The sequence below is a fragment of the Panicum hallii genome, chromosome 6 (assembly GCF_002211085.1).
Source record: "Panicum hallii strain FIL2 chromosome 6, PHallii_v3.1, whole genome shotgun sequence".
NCBI lineage: Eukaryota > Viridiplantae > Streptophyta > Magnoliopsida > Poales > Poaceae > Panicum > Panicum hallii.
In genome coordinates, this window is record NC_038047.1 from 20,944,203 (window position 1) to 20,953,008 (window position 8,806).

An 8,806-nucleotide genomic window follows, 5' to 3' on the forward strand; every position below is an offset into this window, starting at 1 on the left:
GAGCGAGGCCCCCGCTGTTCCCGCTGGGTTTACGTGCGGCGGCAATAAGTTCCTGCTGACGATCGACCTGCTGGTTCGGAGGAGGAAGACGAAGCGGATCGGAGGCAGGCAGGCGAAGGGACGGACGGCGCGGAGGCGTAGCGGTTGTTCGTCGATCTGCCGCGGCGGTGGGTGGAGGTCGAGCAGGTCGCCGGTCGCGGGTTTATGCCGGCCCGTCCCCGGAGGCGGCGTCGTGCGCGTGCGTGAGCGAGGGAGACCCGGCGAGGACTTACGTACGTCATGGAGGCGCGGCTGGCCCTCGTAGTCGTCGCGCTCCTCGCGTCCGCGCCCGCCGGCGGGGCGAACGTCTTCAACGCCAAGAACTACGGCGCCAAGGGCAACGGCGTCGTTGACGACACCAAGGTCGGAGCCCGTTCGTTTCTTAATTTCCTTCCTGTACTCCACTTCCGCGCGGGCCGGCGGCTCTGATCGGTCAGTACGTGTCGTTGTGCTTGCTTGCAGCCTCTGATGGCGACGTGGAAGGCGGCGTGCGGGACGGCCGGCGCCGTGACGATGATGGTGCCGGCGGGGATCTACCACATCGGCCCGGTGCAGTTCCACGGCCCCTGCAAGGCATCCACCTTGACCTTCCAGCTGCAGGCAAGTCGTCGGTCAGATCATCAATCAGCTGCCTGCGTGCCAGTTACCACGCACCAGTCTTAACAGCTTGGTCTGACATGGGATCAATGATGGGGATGCGGATGGTCGATGCAGGGGACGCTCAAGGCCGCGACGGACCTGAAGCGGTTCGGCAACGACTGGATCGAGTTCGGGTGGGTGAACGGGCTCACCGTCACCGGCGGCACCATCGACGGCCAGGGCGCCGCGTCCTGGCCCTTCAACAAGTGCCCCGTCCGCAAGGACTGCAAAGTCCTGCCCACAGTGAGCAAGCAGCCACTTCTTCTTCTTCTTCTTCTTCTTCTTCTTCCTCCTCCTCCTCCTCCTCCATGCCTGGATGGATCGGTCGCTCTGCTTATATTAACACGTTCTTACGCCGACCGCGCCATGGATGCATCGATGCAGAGCGTGCTGTTCGTGAACAACCAGAACACGGTAGTGAAGGACCTGACGTCGGTGAACCCCAAGTTCTTCCACATCGCGCTGCTGTCCACCAAGAACATCAAAATGAGCGGGCTCAAGATCAGCGCGCCGTCCAACAGTCCCAACACCGACGGCATCCACATCGAGCGCAGCGCCGGCGTGTACATCATGGACACGCACATCGCCACCGGCGACGACTGCATCTCCGTCGGCCAGGGCAACGACAACGTGGACGTGGCCCGCGTGCAGTGCGGCCCAGGCCACGGCATGAGCGTCGGCAGCCTGGGGCGCTACGCCGGCGAGGGCGACGTCACGCGGGTGCACATCCGGGACATGACCTTCACGGGCACCATGAACGGTGTCCGCATCAAGACGTGGGAGAACTCGCCCACCAAGAGCAACGCCGCGCACATGATCTTCGAGAACCTCATCATGAACGACGTCCAGAACCCCATCATCATCGACCAGAAGTACTGCCCCTACTACAACTGTGAGCACAAGGTACTATACTGATCGGACCTATCAATCTATCATGCCGCCGCCGCCGCGGCCGAATCCTGTCAATTGCATAAGTACTAGTACTAACTAATGCTGCCTTGCAGTACGTGTCTGGGGTGACGATCAAGGACATCCAGTTCAAGAACATCAAGGGCACGGCGACGACGCCGGTGGCCGTGCTGCTCAGGTGCGGCGTGCCGTGCCAGGGCCTGGTGCTGCAGGACGTGAACCTCAAGTTAAAGGGGCAGGGCACCGTGTCGGCCAAGTGCGAGAACGCCAAGGCCAAGTACGTCGGCGTGCAGCTACCCAAGCCCTGCCCCTAGGTGGCCGAGTGCGTGCGTTCGTGCGGTAGGATTTTTGTTTAGTCACCCACTCTGGCGTACCTAGCTAGTGAGCTCCAATGGGCGGTGAAGTGAGCTTTTCGATTCTTTGGTCGTGTTTTCTAGAGGTTTTATCCCTTTCTTTTTCAACTTGTTGTTTGTTTGTTTTTCTTTTTTGTTTCTACATTAAACTAGCTGATTTTTGAGGTATAACAGAGCTGAGCTGCCAATTTCTGGCACCTACTTGCTTACTCTTGCTTGTCAGTGAACTTGTGAATACTTGCCGTTGTTGTGTCAGAGGAGTGATGCCTTTGGTACTGATGTGACAGCTCAAGCAAAATCGAACCCAATTGGGAACTGGCTGTGACTTCACTCGTGGCGTATGAACAAGTGCCCATCTCTTAATCCTTCACAATTGATGGTGTTGCTTACAAATCAGTGAATGTATGAAGTCTTATGTTATTCTGGTTTGCAAGTTAGCCAATGGATGAATTTATGATTCTCGAGATTTGTTTGGGCAGCAAGGTTTTAGATCCTAAGATTGTATTAAATTTGAACCGAGTTTTTTTCTTCTTAGCAATGCACACCTTCAGACCCGGTAACTGATTGAAGTGAATCCTTTTATGATTACTGTTTAAGGAAAATTGGCAACCTTTCTGAAAAATATATTGCCATAGCTTGCGTTTTTTGCATAAAGCTGGGTAGTATAGGTTTCATCGCCTGCTATGATGGCACGAGAGATTGGGAAATCTTCACCATACTTAGGTCCCGTTTGAATTATTTCATTTTGAGAAATTGGAATCTATTTAATAGAGTATCTTTTTTATCTTAGAACATGATATTTCACAACTTTCTAAAAAATATATAGCTTATCTTAAATTTATAGGGTGGGAGATGAAAATTGATTCTATAGATTCTCATATTATATTTCTAATGTACAGCTTACACACTCTTCGACTCGCTTCCCTAAAGCAGAAGTGCACTACATAAATATCTCTCCCATATAGCCAATAATAATATACATATATTCCACATACAACTATATTAACTTAATTAAATTATATCTAAATTATAATTACTAAAATAAAATTCAATTCCAAGGATCCAAACAGAGCCTAAGTTGTTTGTGATAGGAGCAGACAAACTGTTGTGCCGTGGAGAAAATGGCATGTCTGAACTCTAAGCAACGATGGCTGACCACGGCACACAAGCGTAACCCATGCAGATCAAACAATCAGTCGTCATGCAGCATATTGGGTGCTAGTCTGATGTAAACATGTCATGATATCCAGTCCAAGATATTCCGGAGAACAATGTTGATGTAACGATCAATGGGACAATGGCACTGATGTTTAGCTAGCATTCCACCCAAAAACAGACCACAGGAAGGGCAACCTGATGAGTGCAATATGATATCCAGTTGAATACAATTTGTCATTTGAACTGGAGTTCATCATTCTGGTGACCGAAGCTGCAGTTTACTATTCAGTACAGAATGGTGAGGTGTTCCACTAAATTTTTGTTTCTTGCTCTAAATGATGTACTCTCAAGCATTACAACTATATCTGAAATTATGCAGAGCGGTTAACAAGAAGCAACCAGAATCTGAAACACTAATTAAATGAATGAATAATACGCTGACTAGACTACAGAGCACATAAGCAAAAAAAACAAGCTATTGGCTATGTCAGATGGGATTGAAGGTGCAATCTTCCTTCATGGATTGACGTTGCATTCCCGCAGGAAAGGTTGGTCATAGTCCAGATACTTCGACCAGTAGCTTCGGAACTTGGGCAGGCCAATCTCTAGCCAGGGCTTCATGTTGCCATTGTAATGTATGACTGCGGCACGTTCAATGTCTCTGCTGTTTACATGGGGGTTGTAACCTAGACCAAGAACATGCCACGACCGGCTGAGGGGGAATGTCTTGTTCCAGAATGTGATCAAACCTGGAGGGAGAGTGCCAAGTTTCCAAAGCGATCTGTCTTGATTCTGCAGTTAAAATATGATGAATCATGTATGTTGATCAGGTCAAATTATTCAGTACCAATCATAGTCAGTACACATGACAAAGTGAACAAAACAGACTGAATTCAAAGGCTTTTGAATTATTAAAAGTAATGAAACAAATTTTCTATCATCTTTTTCAGAGATCACTAATTTGTTTTGAATGTTTGTGTATATGTATTTTTCTACAGAATATGTAAGCTAAGATGTTTTTTTAATTATAATTTTTGCACAATGTAAGCTGAAAACTGAATATGGAAGTTAAATAAAAATATGCAATGTCGAATAAATTCCTTTCCTAGGGCTACAGTATAAATCAATACTTTGCAGATTGTTTGGTTCAAAGCGTTGTTGGCATTACCAGTGCATCCTTTCTAGGTATAGCCTCTAAGTCCTACTCACTACTGAGCTTCAGTACAGACAAAACCTACTACACACATGCAACAGAACTTGATTTGACTTTCATATATACGTGTAGAAGATCAAAAAATAAACTTCGATAAATAAACCAGGGTGAAAGGAAGGGTGTTAGCATCTTACAAGCTTCTGCCATGAGTGATAGATTTGGGTTATGTTCTGCCTCTTCCATTCAGCCAGATCAAATACATTCATTCCAAAAGCCCAACCACAAGCCTGGGGGTCAAAATTCTTGGCAATAACAGGATTTGAGAAATTCAGGTACCGATCATAGCGATGGAAGCTCTCTCCACAAGTCTCAACAGCACCATTTACCTTCCCCTTCATATTGATTGACCAGAGGCCAGTCAGATCCTTCTTTACTACTATATCATCATCAAGAAAGACCATCTTGTCAAGCTTTGGATAAATCTCAGGTAAGTAAAATCGCAAATGATTAAGGATTGACAAATATTTCGGATTTCGGTATTTCAAATTTGAATCTGGGTTTGCACGATTTGTTCCAAAGTAGTAATCAATCATGGACTGAGATCCAAGTTGTTTGAGCACTGGACTGTAGCTGTCATTTAGCCATGTAAACTCCCCGATGTTCTGTACTTCAATTGTTGCCTTTCCAGGAGGATTAGAAAGGAACCACATTCTCATTGGAGCATAATTCAGTCTGTCAGTTACTATGTGGAAGACATGATCGGAAGGATGCTGCAAACAAATAATTCCATTAAGTATGATGCAAGCTATCTTTCAAATTTTAAACTCATATATTGAAGTATTCAACAAACATACCTTGGCATTTAACACTGTCGAATTAACAACAACTGCTGTTGCTAGTATATTATCCGAGAACAAGGCATAATGATACAGTTTTGGGTTAGTGAGTTTATGTTGGTTTGGGAACTGCTGCCGATCAGGATCCAATGAAAAGTATTCGTGAGCTAGCCTCAGGGGGAGGCAGTGAAGACCTTTAGGAAGGGTTTTAGCTGCAAGTTGTGTCAGAAAAACAGTCTGCTTCTTGTGTGCATGCAGCTGCTCCTCTGCTGAGTGAAGCATAGCTCGAAGTTTTTTGACAACAATAGAACAATCATCATGCATCTGTCTGCCCTTAATCAGCATCTGCTCCAGTGCTTTAACCTTCTCATTCGCACTGAACAAGTAGATGAAAATGATCCATAATTATTTCATGCAACTGATTTCTATGCACGGTATGAAACGGAAGCTATAATTTGAAGCGAATGAACAGAACTGGTGAGAGATTTACTTCTTTGGTAGATCAGTGTCCTTAGATGCATCTCCAAGCACCTTTTGGACTTCTCGTATCCTCTGCCTTAAGTCTTTTAGGTACTGGGAATTTGCTCTTATGGATCCAAGGCCAAGGTAGACTTTTGCCTTGATTAACTGATCCTTGATATTCCGGATCCGTGTATCAGGCAAAACAGAGTTTTTAGTTTTACCATCTGTTCTAGCTGTTTGGGAGTTCTCCGCAACAACCTTCGCAGATGTCTGTTTAGGCATAGTCTCCAGTAAACTTTCCTGTAAGAGGTCATGTGATAAAGGTGAAACCATGTAACAAACATAACTGTAACACATAAGATACATGAAGAACTATTAAATTAACTTTCTCTAAAATAAATAGAAGAATCAAGTTCGGCAAAAACATTAAGGAGTATGTGATTTCCATGCATGGATAAATATTTCACGACATAAATGTATTAAACACCATTTGGTCAGAAATTGCATCTATTATATGTTGGGATAAATTTTAAGGAATATTAAGATGACATTCTATAGTGAAATCCCATATTAAGAGTTGATTTAACAAATTGGAAGGAAAGATTATTGGAGGTCAAGGCAAAACTTGGCAGGTAATGTAAGCATGTGAAACAAAACAGGCCCTGAAACCAAATCAGTAAGATTCCAGAACTTTCATCTATGTGCCTTATCAGTATCCTGAAGGAAATTAGCAACAAAACTGAGCCAATCACGTGCCATAGCTGTTGATGAACAACACAATCAATACCTATAACTGACAACTGTATGAGAATGACTCCAACTGCTACAACTCCAAGTGCTAGCAGTAGTTGACATTGTAAAATGATTAATGTAAACATGCTTCATTAAGACCCACAGATCAACAAAGGGCTATGTATTCTCCCTAAGGTTCTCCATGGCAGCATTTTGCAGACATTAAACTCATGAAGCAAGTGAGCTACTTAATAATTTACATCAGAATTTTATCGGTTAAGTTTCTTATGAAATGTATTCCTCATTTCATAGATTGGCAATTGACACTACGATTTGAACTGTTATACCAAGAAAAATGAAAGATATTACACGGCCAGAATGTTCTTATCCCAACCAGGAAGGCACTAACCATCAAGGGGTTAGGTGCAATAAGTGCAGAAAGGCATTCCCTACCAACCGATTTCAAAGCTTGATCTTAACTGATTAACTCTAATAATGCAATCTTCAAATTCCAGCTAGCAACCTGAAGCTAAATGACAAATCATGGTCCCAAATCTCAGAAAACTAATCCTCAGGTGACAACTCAACTAAAATTTGTTAGGATGCACAGAAAGCTTAAAATCTACCAACCTCTGAAGATGATTGCTGCTGTGATCCGGTGGTTTTCTCATGCTCTTCTGAGACGGCACTCACCAAGCCACCATCCTGTGCCTCCCGCCTCGTCACTTGCTCGATCACTTCGGTGCCATCAGCAGCCGCCGTGACTTCAGAGAGCACGCGGTTCTTGTGCTCCCCTGCCTTCCTCGATGGCAGTTCTACAGACAGTTTGTATGCAAACGATCTCAGAAGTCAGAACACAGCAACAAGTCAACAACTACAACAACGACAACGCAAATCTCTACGAAAGACTTTCTGCGAATCCGGGAACCTACAAACACAAGATGCAATGGAACAAACGAAGAGTTACTCGCACCTTGGCCGTCAGATTCAGTCGATTCTTTCGCCAACCCTCCCAGTTCCTCTGAGAAGACGATGCCGACAGGTTCTTTCAAAGAGCTCACAGTTTCCTGCATCCAAAGCAAAGGGAAATCTATAAGAACTCCTCACCCTGGCCAAGCAAAATGCCCAAAAAGGGTATGAAAATTTACCAGAGGAAGCGCATTCAGCTTGTCTGCCTTGACGCCACGGCCCTAGCACACCATTCAATCCGAAAAGAAACCCATCAAAACCCCAAACAAAATCCCCATAGAATCCCAAATCCACCGACCAAAACAAAAAAGAAAAAACCCGAAAACCCACTCACTTGATTCGTGATTTCTCCGGGGAAATCCCGCGTTTCTGGAAAGAAAAAAAAGACAAGGCAGCAAAATCCGTAAGAGCGCCAATGCCAACAAAAGACGGCCTCAAATCTCGAAACAATTCTCGCCGGGGGAGAGCGCGCTTACGGATGGGGTTGAACGCCGCCGGGAGGCGGCTGGTATAGAGCGCGAGGGGGGAGAGCACCGTGAGGGCGAGGAGGAGCAGCAGCACCGACCTCCTCCTCGTCACCATCTTGGAGTTTTGGTTTTCTTTGATGTGTTTTGTCTGGGTTTTCGCTTCCTCTCACTGCAAACATTCCTCCTCCATGGGCATGTCTAGCGGTGGCGAGTTTTGCATTTCGGTCCCCAAAGTAAGTTTTTATTGCACCCTGATGATGGGATGGGGTACGCTTTAGAATTTCGGTCAGCTGGAATTTAAATCTCAAATGACAGTCTATTTGTCGAAATAGGTGAAAATTGTAAAGAACTATCCTACCTCTACAAATTTGGAATCAAACTTCCATAGGTAGCACGAATTTTTATTGTAGAAGGACAATGGCTCAACATTCCCAAGTAAGGATTTGGAAAGATAGCGCCTCATAATTTTAACCAACATCGTGGATCTATCTATGTATAAACATACCATTATTATTCAAATTGATATTTTTTGGTCAAGAAAAGATGGAAACGAGGGAGCCCTAAAAAAGATAGAAAAGAGAGGAATAGGAATAGAGTGTAAGGGTGACCATAATGGGATTCAAAAATAGTATATAAGGAATAAACAATTGCTCAAATCTATCTAGATATGTTGTGCAACCAGTCCATATAGTAGCCCGTAGCAAAAGGTACATATATGCATAAGAGCAGCCCATAAAAAATAAACAAACATTATCTCACTCCTCACTTATTACCTCTCTCTCTATACTTGTTTGAGGATTGATTTTTACTCAACTGTGGGGCCCAGCTTACTACCATCTTTCACTTTTAACATTGTGCAAATGGTAACAACTAAAGATCACTTTATGTTGATCTCATCTATATAGACTACTTGGTCCAAATACAAAGGGTTTATTATCCATTGGATGCAATATGCTATGGACTTAGATACAACGGTGAAGCGTCCCCTCATCCGAAGTGACTAAATGTTATACAAATATCAGTCTCAGGAGACTGATAACACATTTATTACATCAAATGGTTTATTACCGTACAAACCATTGAGGTAGC

The 8,806-nt window shown here is 44.5% G+C and overlaps 2 protein-coding genes across 3 annotated transcripts; one reads left to right on the forward strand and one right to left on the reverse strand.

The window, feature by feature from the left end:
- The first annotated feature begins 279 nt into the window (after positions 1-279).
- Positions 280-2,022, forward strand: LOC112898588 (exopolygalacturonase-like). Its single transcript, XM_025966931.1, has 5 exons — positions 280-402; positions 502-681; positions 754-921; positions 1,063-1,581; positions 1,683-2,022. Exons 1-5 carry the CDS (start codon positions 280-282, stop codon positions 1,899-1,901), a joined length of 1,209 nt encoding a protein of 402 aa, XP_025822716.1. The 3' UTR covers positions 1,902-2,022.
- A 1,275-nt stretch (positions 2,023-3,297) lies between these two features.
- Positions 3,298-7,914, reverse strand: LOC112898489 (probable galacturonosyltransferase 4). Of its 2 annotated transcripts, none has more exons than XM_025966824.1 (9): positions 7,727-7,911; positions 7,585-7,619; positions 7,430-7,471; positions 7,255-7,348; positions 6,912-7,096; positions 5,578-5,849; positions 5,106-5,463; positions 4,446-5,021; positions 3,298-3,890 (listed from the first exon to the last, which is right to left on the reverse strand). In XM_025966824.1, exons 1-9 carry the CDS (start codon positions 7,830-7,832, stop codon positions 3,615-3,617), a joined length of 1,944 nt encoding a protein of 647 aa, XP_025822609.1. In that variant the 5' UTR covers positions 7,833-7,911; the 3' UTR covers positions 3,298-3,614. The 2 variants fall into 2 exon arrangements, with proteins under 2 accessions (XP_025822609.1, XP_025822610.1); XM_025966825.1 differs by lacking the exon at positions 3,298-3,890 and adding an exon at positions 3,903-4,161 and having other exon boundaries at positions 4,407-5,021; positions 7,727-7,914.
- Between the last annotated feature and the right edge of the window lie 892 nt (positions 7,915-8,806).

What these genes read in the sequence shown, in the direction of transcription:
- LOC112898588 (XM_025966931.1), top strand. Translation starts at nt 280, where the DNA reads ATGGAGGCGCGGCTGGCCCTCGTAGTCGTCGCGCTCCTCGCGTCCGCG. An exon ending in GCGTCGTTGACGACACCAAG is followed by an intron (nt 403 to 501) that starts GTCGGAGCCCGT and finishes GCTTGCTTGCAG; the next exon opens with CCTCTGATGGCGACGTGGAA. An exon ending in AATCAGCTGCCTGCGTGCCA is followed by an intron (nt 682 to 753) that starts GTTACCACGCAC and finishes TGGTCGATGCAG; the next exon opens with GGGACGCTCAAGGCCGCGAC.
- LOC112898489 (XM_025966824.1), bottom strand. Translation starts at nt 7,832, where the DNA reads ATGGTGACGAGGAGGAGGTCGGTGCTGCTGCTCCTCCTCGCCCTCACG. An exon ending in CCGGAGAAATCACGAATCAA is followed by an intron (nt 7,472 to 7,584) that starts GTGAGTGGGTTT and finishes ATGGTGTGCTAG; the next exon opens with GGCCGTGGCGTCAAGGCAGA. An exon ending in GACACTGATCTACCAAAGAA is followed by an intron (nt 5,464 to 5,577) that starts GTAAATCTCTCA and finishes CTACTTGTTCAG; the next exon opens with TGCGAATGAGAAGGTTAAAG.